General features: G+C 38.9%; 1 protein-coding gene across 3 annotated transcripts in view; it reads left to right on the forward strand.

Annotated features, from left to right (window-relative positions):
• RTN3 (reticulon 3) overlaps nt 1–20,880 on the forward strand; it is a 40,899-nt gene that overhangs the window by 10,292 nt on the left and 9,727 nt on the right. Inside the window, exon 3 of one of the 3 annotated variants that reach the window (XM_070427333.1) lies at nt 7,878–10,250. The exons of the other annotated variants lie outside the window; for them this stretch is intronic. Coding sequence (XP_070283434.1) covers nt 7,878–10,250 — 2,373 coding nt within the window. The remainder of the gene's footprint in view (nt 1–7,877; nt 10,251–20,880) is intronic. 3 annotated transcript variants of the gene reach the window in all.

The raw sequence follows: 20,880 nt of genomic DNA on the forward strand, positions 1-20,880 counted from the left end.
TAGTGTTATTGCTAAAAGGGTATTGTACAAAGTCAGTTAAAAATGTCAGATCCCTGAAGGTGTTCCTGTCCAGCCTCTATTATGGTATTTTCTTTTGCAAAATACAAACACGCGCACACACACGTGCTCCTTGCTCGCATAATGGAAAAGTAACCCAGTTAGTACTCTACTTCATTGGCAGGCCTAAAGATCAGCCTGTTCAGTTGTTTGAGGTAACGCCTTGGCAAGTGACTAGGTGTGCTCTAGGATACCAAGACTGGTGCTTCTAGTGTACCTTAATAAAAATAAGGAAGCCCTGGCTGGGTAGCTCAGTTGGTTATAGTTTATCCTGATAAACCAACGTTGCGGGTTCAGTTCCTGGTCAGGGCACATACAAGAATCAACCAATGAATGCATAAATAAGTAGAACAACAGAATTGATGTTTCTTTCTCTCAAATCAATAAATAAAAGTAAAATTTAAAAAGGAAAGAGTGGGCTAGAAGAGGTCAACAGGAAAAGGGGGGACATATGTAATACTTTTAACAATAACGATTTTTAAAAATAATAAGGAAAGAGGAAGTTGATGGTGTCCTTGATTAAAGCCCCTGGAAGAATAGCTGAGACCAGTCCAACCAATGAAGGCCTTTCAGAGTAGCTGCTGCCACCAGCAGACACCTTGAGTCCATCATGGCACTAACCCAACTAACATGTCTCTGGCTTCCATATCCGGAGCCTAATGCCGTGGAGAACTGTGCCTCACTTTTGTGTCTATCTAAACCATACTAAGCAATATGTAGCAATCATTAAATGAGGCTTTTTCATATTTAAGAATGACATTTTTAATCCTGGAATATATACTTATCACTATTGGGCTTCAATGAGATGCATGTACCAAAAACTTATTAATTTGGACCGAGTAAAGAAAGGCAGTTTAATATTTCAAAAAGAAATTATGTAATATTTATTAAGTTGTACTACTTTGAGGTATACAGCTATGTAAGCTAACAGTTTACAGTTTTTGAAAGCTAATGAATAGATTTGTGATGAGAATGTCAGTGGAATAATCCTCCTGAGTAGGTCTTTTGCTTATTGACTCCTTTTTTCTCATTAAAGAATTAAATTTCAGCCTAATCTCTGAGCATTTCAAAATAGAGGAGTAAATTTTGATAATGTTTTCCTGTACTGTAAAATAAAGATATTAACAGATGTGTAGATGTAGTATGGGGCTAATTTTTATTGAGCGTATATGATGCTCAGTACTTTATTTTTTAAATTTATTTATTGATTTTTGAGAGAGAAAGGGGGAGAGAGAGACACACATTGATTTTGTTCCACTTATTCGTGCATTCATTGGTTGATTTTTATCTGTGCCATGACCAGGGTCAAACCCAAAACCTTAGCATATCAGGACGATGCTCTGACCAACTAAAATATCAGGCCAGGGTGCAGTACTTTATGTGAATTATCTCACTTAACCTTCATAGCCAATTTTATGGAGGAAAAATACTATTCTTTTACCAATTGAGGGAACTGGAGTTTAAAATGGTGAAATAACTTGCTCAAGGTCACACTGTAAGTGACAGAGCTAGGATTCAAAGCCCATGCCCATAACCACTACCTAATGTAAAGATGATAAAGTATATTAATTGTATTTTAGGGTTTACAGGTATTTTTAGAAATGTCATTTTGAGGTTAATGTTAAAATCATAAGAGCAGAAGAGGCAGAAATTAGTAATTTTTAACATTATTGCTTTTAGTTACGCAATTTAGTGTCATTTGAGGGATGTATTCCTTTCATCAGACACAAAATAAAACTGAAATTTGGTTTCTACTTTTGAAACCTTTGATAAAAGTGTATGCTTGAAAATACTATGTTTTTATTTAGAAGACATTGGAAGAAAGTAGGTAAAAATCAGATTGGAGAGGATTTTTTATTTACATGCAGAATTGGAAGTGCATTTGCAGTAATCAACATTTATATTCAATTTGAGTAACGCAGTAGGCGTCTGGAATAGGAAGTTATACACTAAACTTTGGGGCAAGCATTGAGGGGGAAATTTTGCCAGTTACAGCCTTTTTTTTAACAAAAGCAAAACATTTTTCTTTGTACAAAAGAGACTTTTTGTTTAGGATCTAGCTTGGCTGCAAAGTGTCTGCTGGCTAACTTCCTATTTTGATGCTGCTGTGGCTGAAAGTTGCTGGTGTTGTTTTGCACGAAAATCTGTCTTTCTTGTTTTGTGAACATGAGAAAATTCAAGTGTAGGAAAACCTATACCTGAATATTTGAAGCCTCCCTTGTATGAATAAGCGTGTAGTATGTATGTGAAAAGTTACTTAGTGGCTACTTACAGGCTGGCAGTCTCTCTTCACTGATGTGTGTGGTTTTTCCAAGTTGCAGGTATCCTTTTACTTAAAAGTAATGAATGCCTAAGGAGAGGGGGGAGTAACTAGTGGCAACTATAACAGATTTCTAAGCTATTCATTCTTCTTAGGGAGAACTAAGGGACAGTTTGGGGAACAAGAAACAGTAGATAGAACATATTTTGAATCGTAGAGTAAATGTATATGGTTTTCTTTAATTTGAATAATTTACTTGATGTTATAAAGCATTCACTTGGAAGTTTTTTCATAATGTCATTTTTAACTCCCATCTTGTTCTATAAGATAAAATACTCTGGGCATAGAAGAGGAAAAATTCTTCAATTCTCATACCATATTTTCTAGCTAAATGGCACTCTTCTTATTCCAAGCAAAATTCCAAGTTACTTTACTTTACGGTTAGTATAGAGATTATTTAAAGCAGCACCAAGGACAACACCTGTCCCATCCCCTACTAACCTGCAAGTTGTGCTCCTGGACAAAGATGACTCTGGTGAAGAGTGAGAGTGTCAGTGTCACCTGGCATTTTTACAGGACTAGAGTTCTGATATGCAGCTCAATCTTCCTGCTCTTTTAGAAACGAATAAAATCCAGGCAAGGTGTGGTTCTCAAACCAGGTTCATTATCTGGGAAACTTGCCATGCAGATTCCTGAGCTTTATCCTCCTCTGGAATCTCTGAGTCAGTAAGTCAGAGATTATACCAGTGAAGTACTAGTGCAGTACCAGTCATTGCTCTGAAGTTTGAAAGGGACTGTAAAAAATGGTGCCAAAGGCTAGTTTTGTGCTAGGTTATTAAATCGCTCAGCTAGTCGGACATTGAACTAACATTTACTTTGACCTTGATAGTGATAAAGATCATTTGCTGAAACATTTTGTTCAGGAAACTTATCTTTCAACATTGGCTTATAATTTTTTTTATATATATATTGAGCTGCCTTAAATGTCTTTATCCGCATAGAACCTAGCAGTTCTTGGAATGTCATAGGCATTTGGTTTGTACTAACTGATTTAGAAGTTGCATCACCCAAAATTTGAAATAGATGAAAACTCTTTAAATTCCTTTCTTTTATTTGTGAATGGTAGGAAGAAAAGTGTCCAAAGCCCGGAATGAGGATTTTCTGTATTATATACCAGGTGAAGGTGGTTATGATTTGACAATACGTCTTTTTTCTCTCCCCTAATAAAAAGGCAGCTGGTCTGGAGTCTCTATGTCAGGCGATTTTTTTTAGAATATGGTGTTTGGGGACATTTATTGAGAATTTGATAAGTGTCAAATACTGTTCTAAGCACTTCACTTGTATTGACTCATTTAATCCTGACAGCAGTTCTTGAGTTAGGTGCTTTAGTATCCCCTCTTTTTTAGATGAGATTAAGCAATTTGCCAAGGCCACGTGATTAGTAAGTGTGATGAAAGGATCTTGCATTTTTGGCTTGGGAGTGGTCTAGAAATTTAGACCATGACTGCCAACTTAATTTCCTAGTCTTATTTCAGAAATGGAGACTTATAAGAACTTAGAGTTTAAGAAGATAAGGGTAACCAAGGAGCTCAGTACTGGGTCATTTGGGGGACATTCTATGATCATTGAGTTATGACATTTTTCTCTTACCATACGTTGATTCCCTTCTAGTAGATGTATAACCCTTGTTTGTTAATAGAGTAGTGCCATATTTTTAAGTGATTAGCATTTTTGAAGATGAATGTGCACATTAAATCTCATTAAAGCAAATAACTAGAATAAATTCACGATGGGGGAATTTTTTGACAGACATTTGTTCTGAGTAATGTTGAAAGTTTCTTGTATTGCATGTGAAGGGCTATCTTTTGAAAGAGGAAAGGGTAGTGGACATTTTCTGAGATGTAAGATAACCCGGAGTTATTTCATCAGGCAGTTTTACAATGTATAGTGTTTCAAAAACGAGCAATTTTCAAACTCCCTAGAGTTTTCTGCCATTTTATCAGGACAGACTTGGACAACACCAATGACTTATTAAGTGCCATACTGACTAATTAGAAGAGTCTTTGCTTATGGTAGCTGTTCTAAAAGACTTACTACATTCTGGCCTTCATTCTATTTAATGTTTTCATTTCTTATAAACTCTTTACTTCCAGCCCATTTTTCCCATTGTCTTGGTACAACTCAGGTCTGTCCAAGTTTGTTAGGGTTTTAACTAGCCAAGGAAATGTTTTTTTCATATTGTAGAATCTTTGGTAAAATGCTTGCAGTCGCCCTTGCCGGTTTGGTTCAGTGGATAGAGCATCGGCCCACGGACTGAAGGGTCGCAGATTAGATTCTGGTCAGGTCAAGGGCAAGTACCTCAATTGAAGGCTCAGCCCCTGTCAGGGCTCATGCAGGATGCAACCAATTGATGTGTCATGACTTCCTCTCTCTCTGTCTCTCTCCCTCCCTTCCACTCTCTCTAAAAAGTTAGGGTATTTTTTTTAATATATCCTCATTGATTTCAGAGAGGAAGAGGGAGGGAGAGAGAGACAGAAACATCAATGATGAGAGAAAATCATTGATCGGCTGCCTCCTGCAGGCCCCTTCCCCCCAATGGGGATCGAGCCCACAAGCAGGGCACGTGCCCTTGACCCAAATCAAACCTGGGACCCTTTGGTCCACAGGCCGATGCTCTATCCACCAAGCCACACCAGCTAGTAAAAAGTTAGGATCAACAACCACCACAACAAAAACGCTTGCAGCCTCAGGCAGTCATGGCATTCAGTATAGGACTTGTTGGTATTGTGAGAATAAGATTTCTGACCTAATCTAACTTTATTTCAGATTATTATACACTTCACTCAAAACTTTTAGAGTATTAAGAGTTCAAGAAAGATAGGAGAGAAGCAAGACTTGGGCAACTGACAAATTTGTGTCCTAACATGCTTGCCGTCCCTCCACCCCCGGCAAACTGTGTATTCTTTGATTAGCAATCAATATAAATTGCTTTCTTTTTCATTTCATCAAAGCCACCACCACATCATCCTCATTTTACCTACTGGTTTTGCTTATTGTTTGTCTCCTACTCTGTATTGTAAGCTTCACAAAGGCAAATAAATTTTCTGTTTTGTTCAACTGTTTTTAACCTAGTTTCTAAAACAGTGTCTGCTACATGATAGGCACTCAGATTTTTGTTGAATTATTACTAACTCATTTTGCTCACTTTGGCCTGTAAGATGACAGGTCTGAATCATCTGAAATCTCAATCTCTATAAAACAGATGGGCTGAGCATTCTCTGATGGGGAGTCAGTTTTATACACCTCAGAGTTGTATTCCTGTTTGAAGAGAGAGGTTCCAGTTTTACCTTAATCCAGATTTAGTACATGGAATGTTTCCTGGTAGAAACAGTAACTAGTAAATTCAATAACAATACATAGCTCATATTGTGGAATATTTCTGACTTAAATGTAGCCTATAGTTCTTTAAATTTCAGGGTTTTGAACCTTTTAACCTATAATGCTGAGTTCCTTTATATCCTTAATCCAGTCTTGCTGAATATCATACTTTATAATGATAATGATACATGTGACCATGTTTATTTACTACATTAAAACCAAATTTGAGCCCTAACCGGTTTGGCTCAGTGGATAGAGCGTCGGCCTGCGGACCAAAAGGTCCCAGTTTCGATTCCAGTCAAGGGCATGTACCTTGGTTGCGGGCACATCCCCAGTAGGAGGTGTGCAGGAGGAGGCTTATGTTTCTCTCTCATCCATGTTTCTAAGTCTCTATCCCTCTCTCTTCCTCTCTGTAAAAAAATCAATAAAAAATATATTTTTAAAAAACCTAAATTTGAATTGCAGCTTATTTCAAATATTTTCTGTATCACCACACTTTTCTTTAAAAGACTTTATATATATATATATGTACTTCTTTTTTTTCTGGAGTGAGAGAGAGAGAGTTAGAAGCATCAATGATGAGAGAGAATCCTACATGCCCCATACCGGAGATCAAACCCACAACCTGTGCATGAGCCCTGACCGGGAATTGAACTGTGACTTCCTGGTTCATAGGTCAATGTTCAACCACTGAGCCACTGAGTCCTAGAATAGTATGCTTGTACCCAGATTACAGTCATACTATTCTAAAGGCCCGATTCCTATTACATCAAATTTCAGTGATGTCTTGAAATAGAGGAACGTTATCTGGCATTTGGGAACACTTTTATAATAGTGGAATTTATTCATTGCAGTAAGATATTCTTATTTATTTTTGAGTTATAAAATTATCCTACATAATAAAGAGCTAATATGCTGATTAGACCTGATGGCAGAATGACCAGTGGGCAGGATCGCGAGGCAGCTGAGGCACAAGGGCCAAGGCAGCCGGGCCGCGAGGGCCGAGCCCCTCACATGAATTTTGTGCATCGGGCCTCTAGTTTTGCATAAAGTAATAATTTTTCTTTTGTCTGATTATTTAGCTTCTCACATGAAAAAGAACATAAGCTGAATAAGGGTAATCCCAAATATTTTTCTCTTTCACATCTTCCCAATTATTCACACTCAAGGCTTTGCTACCTTGGGTCTACTTAAGTCTCACCTGTTCAACCTGAACCTTTGATTCATTCATATGGAATGATTTTGTTCCAACTCTAAAGATCCAACAATGTGGAAGAATGCACCAAGACAACGCCTGCCCTTGGAACAGTTGTTTTTAATCTTTTTTCCCCAGTAAAAACTTGCTAGCTTGGGCAGTTGGAAAGCAGTGTGCTAAATCAATGGCTACAGTGGTGTTAATAACTGGTAAGCCTTAATGTATATTTTTTAGAAAGATATTTTCTGTTTTAAAAGGATTTCTGGAGTTATCTCTTAAGAAATCAATTTGCATAGTTCAGTTTTGGTTGAATTGGCAAATCGGTGGTAGGATTTTGGAGCAGGCAAGCTTTTTCAGTACCTTTAGCTTAAAATGTTGAGGCCATCTGTACATGGGACCAGTCTTCCCAAGGGATAGAAGAGAATAATTCTAGTCTGATTTTTAGGCTCAGAGGGGATTCACTGTATCTCCTAAAAATCAAAAAGAACTCTGGTCACTTTGTTCTTCTCAGATTCTAAGACTGTAGCAGTGGATTTATAGAAGCAGTGTCTTCTGAGTTGTTCAGTTTACAGATGAGAGTTTATCAGTACTTCATAACATCAAGTTGTTTTGTATGGATGGCGTTATTTCTGTTAAATAGCTCTTCCAAAACAAAGGAGGGAAACTTTCCCAGGTGTCCCAGTCTCATCTCTTCTTTATGCTTTCCCTTTACAATAGAAAAAGCAGACTGAAAAGTATTTGTCATGATTTTTTGTCATTTGCAATTTGTAGCATGATGTGGCTTTTCTGTTTCACCATTGGCAATTGTATGCATGTCTTATAGGATAACTGTTGGCATTGTTTTTGTTAAATATTTGTGTGTGTATATATATACATCCTGTGTGTATATATGTACTTTAAAAAATAAAACGCATGCTGCTTGGCCTGACTAGCTAATGTGTAATTGTACTTGGTAAACAATTCTTTTCTTTCAAATTTCAATCATAGAGGGTCTCTGCTCTGATGAGCCACCTTCAGAAATTAGGACTTCCTCCTTTTTTGCATCTTCTGAAATACATAACACTGACCGTACAATACTCCATGAAGAGCAAAGCAAAGAGTTAGGCAGCCAGCCTATTTTAGCCAAAGAAGGAAAAGGAAAGGACTGCTTGGCTCTTCTAGATGTGAAAACGATGGAAAAGCCTCAGGGGACCAGTAAAGACGGAGCCAACTCCCCAGTTTCTGTTGCAGAAGGAGGTCACTGTAACCATCCTTCCATCCCAGCCAGTTTCCCAGATCGTCCTGCTTTTCTCTCAGAGAAAGTTGTTCAGATGGAAGAGCAAATAAATAAAAATCAAGAGTCCAAGAACCTAAATGATATACCAAGTAGGGACGACAAAACTGCCTTGGATGCTGATGACAAGTTCATTTTGCTAACTGCCCAGAAACCACCCACTGAGCAGTCTAAGGCAGAAGGCATTTGTACAAACTCCTTGTCCCCGTGCAAAGTTTCAGGAGGTGGTGTTATTGAAAAGGACTCCCCTGAATCACCATTTGAAGTAATTATTGACAAAGCAGCATTTGACAAAGAATTTAAAGATGCATATAAGGAGAGCGCAAATGATTTTGGTAGTTGGGCAATGCACACTGATAGAGAATCATCTGCAGACATTTCAGAGTCTAATGACAAAGTATTTCCACTAAGAAATAAAGAGGCAGGGTGTTACCCAACCTCTGCATTGCTCACTAGACAGTTTTCACACACAACTGCAGCATTGGAAGAGGTGTCTAGATGTGTGAGTGATATGCATAACTTCACTAATGAGATACTGACTTGGGATTTGGTTCCCCAAGTAAAACAGCAGAGTGATAAATCTGACTACATCACCAAAACTACAGGACTTGACATGAGTGAATATAATTCAAAAATTCCAGTTATAAATCTTAAAACTAACACGCATCAGAAAACTTCTGTGTGTTCTATTAATGGGAGCACTCCCATCAGTAAATCAACAGGGGACGGGGCAGAATCATCTCTCTCTCAAGAAAATGCTGTCATTAGAAAACCTGTACCGGGCTGTCTCAATTCCATGGCAGACATCAGTAGTAAAGGTGTGCGAGGCAATGTGCAGAAACAAGACGACACCCTTTCAGCGTTACCTGTGTCTCCGTTTGAGAAATGTGTCTCTTTGGGTTCTGGAGGGGCCACAGTGAAAGTGCTTTTACCCGATGGCCCCCTGAAAGGCGAAATGAACTGGCAGAGCTCTGTGTTGGGAGAAGGGACAGAGGCTGATAGTTCTGGTGAGTCTGATGACACAGTAATAGAAGACATCACAGCCGATGTTTCATTTGAAAGTAGCAAAATTCAGACTGAAAAACCTGTCTCCACTTCAAGTGCTATTGTAAAAGTAGATGAAAGAGAAGTCAAAGAAATTCTCAATTATAATAGGGAACCCAAAACATCTGAAACCTTTGAAGGGTCTGTCAATGACTCTGAGCCAAAAGTTCAGCCTGATTTTCTTAAAAGGAGTCCAGCTAGTATGGTGGCATGTTCCCAAGTACATGATATGATTGTCATGTCAGGAGATGTGAAGCAGTCAGACAGAATGAGTGAAACTACTCCTGCTGAAAAGGTTGTTATAACTGAGGACCCAAAACTTCCTTCAGCAGCATCTTCAAATCATTTTAATGAGACTGAATTCTCACTGAATGTGACAGCCTCTGCCTATTTGGAGTCATTACATGAAAAAAATATTACAGATACAGATGATTCTTCCCCAGAGGACCTGATAGCAGCCTTTACAGAAACCAGGGAGAAAGGAATAGTAGATAAAGATAAAGATAAAGATAAAGATAAAGATAAAGGAAATGTATTTGAAGCAACATCAGAGAAGACTATGGATTTCAGAACAACTCTTCCTGTAGAAGTCTTGCATGAAAGTGAGTCAGGGGGTTCTGAAATTAAAGACCCAAAAAGCAAATACCCTCAACAAAACAAACAAACAAGTGGAAGTGAGCTTTTGGATGTTTTCCCCACCCACAGTACTTCAGTAGCATCTCTCGACTGGGAACAGGAACAGCTCACAATCAGAGCCCTTAAAGAACTGAGTGAAAGGCAGGGTGAGAAGTTACCAGATAAAATAGAGTCTCCTTCTGAAGAAATACTCAAGCAGACTTTCACATTTGCTCCAGAATATTCTCGGCCACAGAGATCGCACGATGTCCTAGAACATGCCGATGTCAAAACTGGATCTGACCTTGGGATTTCTGAAAAGCCCACTGTTATCAAAGAAACTACTAGCATAGATTTTATTTCCAGCCTTAACAAGACTGAACTGGTAAACAAGCATGTCCTAGCAAGGCTTCTGACAGACTTCTCAGGTAACCGTTTCCATTTGAAATACTGCATGCGGTTAATTCTGCTATGATTACTTTATCAGAGTGCCATTTTTCTTAGTCTCTGATTTATATCACCAGATTATGGCTAGGATAAAAACACACTGTAAACTTGGGAGAGGAAGGGTTGTTGTTTTTTTAATGTTTGCTTGGTTTGCTTATACAAATATTTCCCAAAGCAGACCAATTGTTAAAGTTAATATTCTAAAAAAATATTTTTTTTATTCCAGTTTTTTCTAAGTTCTCCTTTCCTTATTGGTTGACCCTAGGGTGAATACTGCTTTTAAGAATCGCTTGCCAGACAGGCATGGCTGGGTGGTTGAGGGTCAACCTATGAACCGGAGTTCAAGGTTCAAGTCTCTGTCAGGGCACATGCCCGGGTTGCTGGCTCGATCCCCAGTGTGGGGTGTGCAGGAGGCAGCCGATCAATGATTCTCATCACTGAAGTCTATCTCTCTCTCTCCCTCCCCCCTCCTCTCTGAAATAAATAGAAATATATTAAAAATATATATATTTTAAAAAGAATTTTTTAGGCTCTTATTTACAAAGCTTATTTTAAATCTTCATAATAATAACACTATTTAGCACTTGAGTTTTTTGCTATGGGCCTTGTGCAATCTATTTGGCAATCAAAGATGAAGGAATTCCTGCTGGGATAGACAGTAAATGAAACTTTTAATTAATTTGATCTTATGCCATAGAGATTTTATGCTCTGAAAGTAGGTAACCTGTATTCTAGTACTATTTTGTGAGTAATACTTAAGACAATTTATGTGTCCTTCTACTTTGGACATTACTTAATATTGTTCAGGCCAAACTCATTATATGGTACTAGAAGCCCTCCCCTAATATTCTGTTTGTTTAAATGATTACTTTCCTAGCAATTGACCCTCAGTTAAAATGCTGTCTTTTCTAGAGTCTTGGAAAGTGTAAGAAAAAAAGGATATTTAAAGCCCTCCAAAAGGGACCATCCACCTCTAACCTGATACCAAGTTCTATACTTCCTTTGTGGTCAGTGTTAGGTGCTATGTGGGGATCTGTGGTTTTTCAGACTTTTGACAATCCCTTTTTTCAAATGAAATCATAGAGAGTTATCTGAAACAAAAGTGAGATTTTTGTTAGTATAAACTTATGCGTGATTATACCACTTACCCTTTTTTCTGGAAGGTTTCTTTATGCACAGAGTAGGGCGGGGGGGGGCTCAGACCTTGGCAGCTGGTTTCCCCTTCTTACAGCCAGAACACTGCTCAGCTCCTCCTACTGGGCTGCCCTTCATGAGGAGCAAATCTCACAATTCTCGGACCTCGTCCCTCAACAGCTTGCACTACTTCGGTGTGCTAGGTAGGTGCCCATGTTCCTGGCTGTGCCTCGGCTTCCTCACATTCTTGGTCACTTTGTGGCCCTTGTTGAGGGCCCATGGCCATAGGGTACCACAGAGCTAAGGCTGCTGTGGCAGAAGGGCACCATTTACCTTGTATAGAGGCATTTCTTCACTGAAGACCATGCGCAGATAACTTGATCTTCCTAAATTTTAATCCTTGCCCGGTTGGTGTGGCTAAGCCACTGAGCGTTGACCCAGGAACCAAGAGGTTACTGGTTCTACCCCAGTAGGGGGTATGCAGGGGGCAGCCAATTGATGTTTCTCTGTCATCTCTATCCTTCTCCCTCCCTCTCTCTCTAAAAAAAATAATAAAAACATATTTTTTAAAAATAAATAAATTTTATTCCTTAAAATAGAGATAGTAATTTATAATAGTATTTTAAAGATTAAATGTGAAAATGCAAGTAACAGTGCCTATGACATAGTAAATATTAAGTGAATGCATTGTTCATAATTATCAGTGAAAACATCGAGGATTTTTTATAAACTCAAGAATTTGAAATGGCAGTGAAGGATAGCTGTTATTCTCGAGTAATTGAAGATTATTGAACTTGGATTTAGGAGTGCCATATTCTCCCATTTACTGTGTCTAGAAGTGTGACATTGAACAATCTGTAAAGTGAGGATATTGAAGTAGATGATCTTTTTTTTTTTTTAAACACTAAGCAACCTACAGCGTTGTTTTTTAGTAGATGATCTTTAATATCGTTTTAGTAATATGATTCTCTGACTCTGGTATAGCTTAGGTTTCTACATGAGTTGTTATAATTCTTACAGTAGTTCTTTTGAGTGATGAGGCATATGATAATTAGACTATAAGAACTCCATGTCTAATTCTGGCAAGTTCCTGCTTTAGTGTGACCTTAGACAACCGGCCTAACTGGTTCAGCATCTTCCTTGTTAATATGGTGGTAATTATTTTGCTTTACTTTATAGTGTTGTAGTATTTAAAGTTGTTCGTAACTACTAAGTAATTCCCAACTGAGTTATTTAATCCAGTGTGAGAGATGAAAACGGCTATGGAAATTTAGCATATTTGTCACTGACAATTCTATGATTAGTAGATATTTTTAGATGATAATTAAGGAAGACCAGTATAATTAGACCAAGAACATGACAGATCTTCCTTTGTGGGTTTCAGAATTGAAAACCTTTTAAAATTGTCTTACTTTATGAATAAATCTCTTCAAATGTAAGCTACTTCAGTAAGATGTATCAGTCTCTAGTTCTTTTCCAGGTGTACAAGGTATACATTCACCAATACAGACAGTATGCTAGGCCATAAAACAACTCAGTAAATTTAAAGGACTAAGATAATATCAAATATGCTCTCAGAATATAATGAAATTAAATTTTAAAACAGGAAAATAAGATACCTAGGAAAATTCCCAAATATTTGGAAATTAAGCAAAGACACTTTTACATAATCTATGCCTTAATGAAATCACAAGGAAAATTTTTAAATATTTTAAACTGAATGACAATGAAAATATAATACAGTGTATCAAACTTGTAGAACACAGTGCTGAAAGGGAAACTTATAGGTCTAATACTTAGATTAGAAAAGAAAAATATCTAAATCCAATGTCTAAGGTTTCCACTTAAGAAGCTAGAAAAATGCCTGGCCGGCGAGGCTCAGTGGCTGAGTGTCAACCTATGAACTATGAGGTCACAGTTCGATTCCTGATAAAGGCACAGGCCCAGGTTGCCAGCTTGATCCCCAGTGTGGGGTGTGCAGGAGGCAGCCAAACAATGATTCTTTCTCATCATTGATGTTTCTCTCTCTCCTTCTCCTCTCCCTTCCTCTCTGAAATTAATAAAAATATATTTTTTAAAAAAGAAGAAGCTAGAAAGAGAACTAAGTAAGCCCAAAGTAAGTAGAAGGAAGGAAGTTATAAAGGTAAGGGCAGAAATGAATGGAATAAAAAACAAAATTAAGGATGCCAAAATTTGGTTTTTGGAAAAGATCAACAAAGTTGATTTCTTGATTAATCAAGAAAAAAAGAGAAAACAGATTACCAATATCAAGCATGATAAAGGGATTATTACTTGAGATCCTATTAAAAGGATAATAGAATATTATGAACTTGATGCCAACGAATCCATCAATTTAAATGATATGGATAAATTTTTTGAAAATTATAAGCTTACCAAAGCTAACACAATTTCTATTTAAGTTTTTTTTCAAAAAATCTTACCCAAAAAAATGTCCAGGCTCAGGTTTTACTAGATTCTTCCAGGCATTTAAGGAAAAAGAGCACTTTCCAACTCTGACTAGTATATAGTAACACCAAAACTGGACAAAGATATTACAAAAAAGTTTATAGACTAATTTCTCATGAACATAAGATGAAAAATTCTTAAGACATTATTAGCAAATCAAATCCAACAATATAAAAGGCTAATGCATCATGGCTAAGCAGGGTTTGTTCCAGGAATACAGCTTGTTTTAAGATTGGAAATTTAATAAACATAATTTACCACATTAACATAACAAGAATAAAAACTATGTGATTATTTCAATTAATACAGAAAAGGCATGTGAAAAACATCCTTATCTGATTTAAAAAAAGGTTTGGGTTTGTTTGTTTGGGTTTGGTTTTGGGGTGTTTTTTTGTGTGTGGTTTTTTGTTTTTTGTTTTTGTGGTTTGGTTTTTTGTTTTGTTTTTCAGCAAACTAGGAATAGAAGGTAATCCCAATCTAATAAATTGCATCTATTTTTTTGTTTTGTTAATCCTTACCAAAGCATATTTTCCCCCAGTGATTTTCAGAGAGAGAGGGAGAGGGAGAAGGAGAGGTGTGAGAGAGACACATCAATTGGTTGTCTCCCACACGGAGATAAAGCCTGCAACCAAGGTATGTGCCCTTGACCAGAATTGAGTCCGAGACTCGTTAGAACGAGTCCACGGGCCAACGTTCTAACCACAGAGCCAAACTGGCTAGGGCTAAGTGGCATCTATTGAAAAGTACAATTGATGTTGTATTTAATGCCAAAATATTGAGCATTTCATCCTAAAATTGGGTAAGGCAAGGGTGCTCACTCTGGCCATTTGTATTCAACATCACAATGGAAGTCCTACCCGTTGAATTACAACAAGATATAGAAATAAAAGGAATGAAGTCTGGAAAAGAAATTGTTAAACTGTCTTAATTTACAGATGACATAATTGTTTACATAGAAAATGCTAAGGAATCTACAAAGCGACTAGGAGTAATAAGTGAATTTAGCAAGGTTATACAGGATATTAGGTTAATACACAAAACTCAAATGTTTTATTTATTACTAGAGGCCCTAGCAGCTGCCAGCTGGGGCCTCCCTCCCTTTCCCTGGCCGGCCCCACCCCCTGGTCGAACTCCTGGCCGAGGACACAGTTTGCATACTACACTTTTATTATCTAGGACTAGGGGCCTGGTGCATGAAATTTGTGCACTGGAGGGGTGGGGTTCCCCTCAGCCCAGCCTGCTCCCTCTCACAGACTGGGAGCCCTCAGGGGATATCCTACTGACGGCTTGGGGAGTGGGCCTAAGCTGCAGTCTGGCCTCCCTCTGCAGAGGCGACCAGGCTGATCAGGGAAAGGCGCCAGCCCCATCACCCCACTGCTGCAGCCACTACCAGCCACCGCAGCCGCCAAGGTGTTTTCATCAACACGATCTCCAGTCCCTTCACCATGAAAAAATGACAACTTTCTTGAGGCATTTTCAAGATGTGTCTTTCATAGAATATGACCTTTCTTTTTTTTATCCTCACCTGAGGATATGATTCCATTGATTTTTAGAGAGTGTGGAAGAGAGAGGGAGAGACAGAGAGAAACATCAATGTGAGAGGGACGCTTTGATTGGTTGTCTCCTGCATGAGCCCTGACCTGGGCCCCGGCCAGGGAGGAGCCTGCAACCTAGGTACATGCCCTTGATCATAATTGAACCCGGACCCTACGGTCAGCATGCCGAGGTTCTATTCACTGAGCTAAACCGGATAGGGCAGGATATGACATTTCTTAGCCCCTCCAGCAGCGGGCCTTCATTTGTTCCTCCAGGAGTGTGGTGGAAAAACCCTACATCACCTTCTTGGATTCTTATAACCCAAGTTACCAAGAACACCGCAAGTGGTGGCGTACAGGGAGCTTAGCCAGTGAGTGGTCAGAAAAGGTGTTTATGCTCGAACTGGTTTGGCTCAGTGGATAGAGCGTTGGCCTGCAGACTGAAGGGTCCCAGGTTTGATTGCTGTCAAGGTACAACCAAGGATGTACCTTGGTTGGGGGCACATCCCCAGTGGGGAGTGTGCAGGAGGCAGCTGATCGATGTTTCTCTCTCATCGATGTTTCCAACTGTCTATCCCTCTCCCCTCTTCTCTGTAAAAAATATTTTTTTAAAAAAAAAAGAAAAGAAAAGGTGTTTCCTCTGCAGTTCATGCACAGAGAACCCTCTTCGTTGTGTCCACTGCCTAGGGGCGCGTCCCCGACGCGGGGGGGCACGCCCCCAAGGCCAGCAGCCAGCCCCACGTGTTGTGGGCACCAGGCTTGGGGGCATGCGGAGACCCTGGGCCACGCATGCGGTGGCCGCTGGGTCTCCGCACGCCCCCAAGGCCGGCAGCCAGCCCCGCACGTTGTGGGCACCGGGCTGGGGGGTGTGGACCCGGGCCGCCACTTGGCGCTGGTGCACGCACAAGCGGCCATGGGGCGGGAACATCTGCCTGCGCCCGGGTGGCCAGGGGCATTCTGGGACCCTGGCCACTCAGGGCGTACACGTAGGCCTACAGGCTAGGAGCGGCCTGGGTCCCGAGGATGTTCCTGAGACCCAGGCCGCTCAGTGCCTGTGTATGCAAATTAACCCGCCACTTTTTTTTTTTTAATATATTTTATTGATTTTTCACAGAGAGGAATGGAGAGGGACAGAGAGTTAGAAACATCGATGAGAGAGAAACATCGATCAGCTGCTTCCTGCACACTCCCCACTGGGTATGTGCCCGCAACCAAGGTACATGCCCCTGACCTGAACTGAACCTGGGACCCCCGAGTCTGCAGGCCAACGCTCCATCCACTAAGCCAAACCGGCCAGGGCAAACCCGCCACTTTTGTTGGGTTAATTTGCATACTCCTGATTGGCTGGTGAGCATAGCGGAGGCATGGTCAGTTTACATGTTTCTCTTATTATATAGGCTATACACTAGCAGAAAATAATCCGAAGTGAATTTTTTTAAGTTTCATTTACAATGGCATCAAAGGCATAAAATAGGAATAAATTTAACAACAACAACAAAAAATGTGCAAGACCTCTATACTGAAAACTACAAAACTGCAAAGAGAAGCTAAAGAACTATCTATAAGAGGAGAGCTATGCTGTGTTCATGGATTGGAAGCTTCGAAATTGTTAACATCTAGTCCTGCCCAAATTCATCTATGGATTCAAGGCAATTCAAAGTCCATGGAGAATTTTTCTTTAGAAATCAACAGGCTCATTCTAAAATGTCTAATAGAAATGCACAGAACCTAGCAAATACAAAGCCATCTTGAAAAAGAACAAAATTGGAGGACTTGGAATACTCACATCAAGACATAAAACTTTAGCCCTGCCTGCGTGACTCAGTGGTTGAGCATGGACCTATGAACAGGAGGTCCCCGTTCCCAGTCAGGCACATGCCTGGGTTTCAGTGGGGGCTTCAGGAGGCTGCCGATTGAAGATTCTCTCTCATCATTGATGTTTCTGCCCCTCTCCTGCCTTCCTCTCTCTGCAATCAGTAAAAACATTTTTAAAAAGACAATTGACCTTTGGGAATGACTGAAGTTGTAGTCAAATCAAGGGCTTTCCCAAAATTAAGTGATAAAGATCAATGGTTAGAGAATCAACAAGGTTCGCTGCCATTTTCTGTAAAATGGCAGGAACCAGTATCTTTTTCCTTAACCTTGAGATTACCATTGGGTGTGTTAGTGCCCTCTTTTGGTGTAAGAAGGGTACTGCAGTGGGCATCCTTTATTAAGGGTAAGAGATAGGCACCCTTAAAGTTTTAATTTATTTTTTATTAAATTATTGGTGTGACATTGGTCAATATGAACATATAGGTTTCAGGTGTGGGTTTCTATGTTATAAGATCTGTATATTGCATCATGTGCCCACACCCAAAGTCAAATCTCCTCTCACCATGTATCAGGACCCGCTTTATTTTTAAAGTTTTAAAAATAAAAGTAATAAGGTCACATTATAGAAGATTTGAAAAATAAAAGAAAGGAATCACTCATAATTCCACCAGCAATAGAAACGCTCTGGTGAATACAGACATTCTTTGATACTTGGTCTGCCATTAGCAAAATAAAATGACTGAGAAGTGATTGGTTTTGCTTACATAAAGTTATAAAAAGAAGCTGTGTTATGTATTGAAATGGATTCTAAGAAAATAAAAGGCATAATTAGTACAGCACAAGACTTGAAACATATTGAGACACAACAGTAGGTCTTTTGCATTTCCATAGGAATTTTAGAATCACTTTGTCCATTTTTTTTTAATTTTTATTTTTAATATATTTTATTGATTTTTTACAAAGAGGAAGGGAGAAGGATAGAGAGCTAGAAACATCGATGAGAGAGAAACATCGATCAGCTGCCTCCTGCACACCCCCCACTGAGGATATGCCCGCAACCAAGGTACATGCCCTTGACTGGAATCGAACCTGGGACCTTTCAGTCCACAGGCCGACGCTCTATCCACTGAGCCAAACAGGTCAGGGCATTTTGTCCATTTTTTACAAAAAAAAATTCTGTTGTTGCCCTGACCGGTTTGGCTCAGTGGATAGAGCATCGGCCTGCGGACTCAAGGGTCCCAGGTTCGATTCCGGTCAGGGGCATGTACCTTAGTTGTGGGCATATCCCCAGTCGGGGGTGTGCAGGAGGCAGCTGATCGATGTTTCTCTCTCATCGATGTTTCTAGCTCTCTATCCTTCTCCCTTCCTCTCTGTAAAAAATCAATAAAATATATATTTTAAAAAATTCTGTTGGAATTACATCAAATTATAGATAAATTTGGGGACAGTTAACATGTTAACAATTTTTAGTTTTTTTAACTCATGAAAACAGTATAGCATTCTATTTATTTAGGACTTCATTAGTTTCTCAGCATGTTTTATAGATTTAAGTGTACATGTGTTATATAGCTTTAGCTAGAATCTATGTCTAAGTATTTTCATGCTATTTTAAATGGTATTTAACTCAATTTCTGAGTGGTTAATGTCAATATGTAGAAATATAATTGATTTTGTATATTGACCTTACATTCTGCAACCTTGCTAAATTCATTCTATAGCTTTCATGTAGATTCCGTCAGATTTTCTGCACAGGCAGTCATGCCATCTGTGACTAATGACAGTTTTACTGCTTCCTTTCCAGTTTGGGTGCCTTTTATTTTTACTGACTTACTGTACTGACTAGAACCTCTAGTGCAGTGTTTAATAGAAGTTCTAGGAGAGAACACCCTTGTCTTCTTTATTAAGTATATTAGCTGTAGGTTCCCTTTATCAAGTTGCAGACATTTCCTTCTCTAACCTAGTTTGCTGAGAGATTTTATCTGAAGGGATATTGGATTTTTGTTAAATGCCTTTTCTGTATCTTTTAAGATGATCATATGGTTATTCTTTTTCAGTTTGTTGACAGGATGAATTATATTGAATGACTTATGAATGTTAAACCAATCTTGCTTTTTCTTTTATTTATTTTTTCCTCACCTGACGATATGTTTTTTTTAAAAATTGATTTTAGACAGAGTGAGGGGGAGAGAGAGAGAGAAACATCCATGTGAGAGAGAAACATCGATTGCTTGCCTGCTGTATGTGCCCCGACCAGGATCAAACCAGCAACCTAGATACGTGCCCTAACTGGGAATCAAACCTGCCACCTCTCAGTGTACAGGACAGTGCTACAACTGGCCACACTAGCCAGAGCCCAGTTTATCCATTTCTTTTCTTTTTAAAAAAAAATATATTTGTATTGATTTCAGAGAGAAAGGGAGAGGGAGAGAGAGATAGAAACATCAATGATGAGAGAGAATCATTGATTGGCTGCCTCCTATATGCTTATTCCTGATTTTTTATATAAATAAAATCATATAACATGTGGCTTCTGTAATTGGCTTTTTTAGCCTAATGTCTTCAAGCTTTGTAGCATCAGAACTTCATTCCTTTTTATTGCCAAATAATAATCCCGTTGTATGGATATATTACCCTTTATTGTGCACTCATCAGTTGTTGGTGTTTGGATTGTTTCCACTTTGGGGCTGTTATGAATAATGTTTCTATAAACATTGGTGTGTGCAATTTTTTCTGTCATATGTTTTCGTCTCTCTTGGGCATTTGCCTAAGAGTGGAATTGCTGGGTCATATAATAACTATGTCTAACTCTTTGAGGAGCTGTCAAATTGTTATCCAAAGTGGCTGCACCATTTTTCATTCCCAGTAGGAAGGTAGGCTCCAGTTTCACCACATTCTTGCCAATATTTGTTATTGTAATTCTTTATTATAGCCATCCAAGTGGGTTCAGTGTGGTATTGATTTGCATTTCCCTAATGACTGATGATGTTGAGCATCTTTAATGTACTTATTGGCCATTTGTATATCTTTGGAGAAATATCTCTTCAGATCCTTTGGTCATTTTCAATTGGACTAATTAGTTATATATAATTCTTTATATATCCAGATACAAATACTTTACCAGATATCTAATTGGCAAATATACTGTTATTTTATGAGTATCTTGTCACTTTCTTGGTACCATTTACAGCACAGAGGTTTTTAATTTTGATATAGTCCAGTTTGTCTTTTGTTTTGTTTTGTTTTTGGTCATTTGTGCTTTTGGTATCATATCTGAGAAGCCGTTGCCTAAGGTCACAAAGACATACTGTGTTTTCTAAGAGCTTTAGGACACTTTCTCGCTTTTCTGAAATAACCATTTTATATCTTTTCCTCTCTCTGTAAACCTTCTTTGCTCCCCTGACCCCACCCAGCTAGTGATCTCAGCTCTTTCTTATTGAGAAAATAGAAGCATTCAGAAAGAAGTCCCTCTTCCATCTTCAGGTCTGTGAATGGGCCTCAGAGTTGGCCCTCCTTCCCTATCAGTACTCGGTAACCTCATCCATTTCCTATCGCTAGTTCAGACTTGCCCTGTGTACCCCACACTGGTGGATCTAACCGCCTCTTTCATAATGGAAACCTCTAGGCATCCATCCCAAAGTTAACATACTCTGTACTGTACTCT

The sequence above is a fragment of the Myotis yumanensis genome, unplaced genomic scaffold (genome assembly GCF_028538775.1).
Source record: "Myotis yumanensis isolate MYYU_CA2020_CCGP unplaced genomic scaffold, mMyoYum1.0.hap1 SCAF_10, whole genome shotgun sequence".
Lineage (NCBI taxonomy): Eukaryota > Metazoa > Chordata > Mammalia > Chiroptera > Vespertilionidae > Myotis > Myotis yumanensis.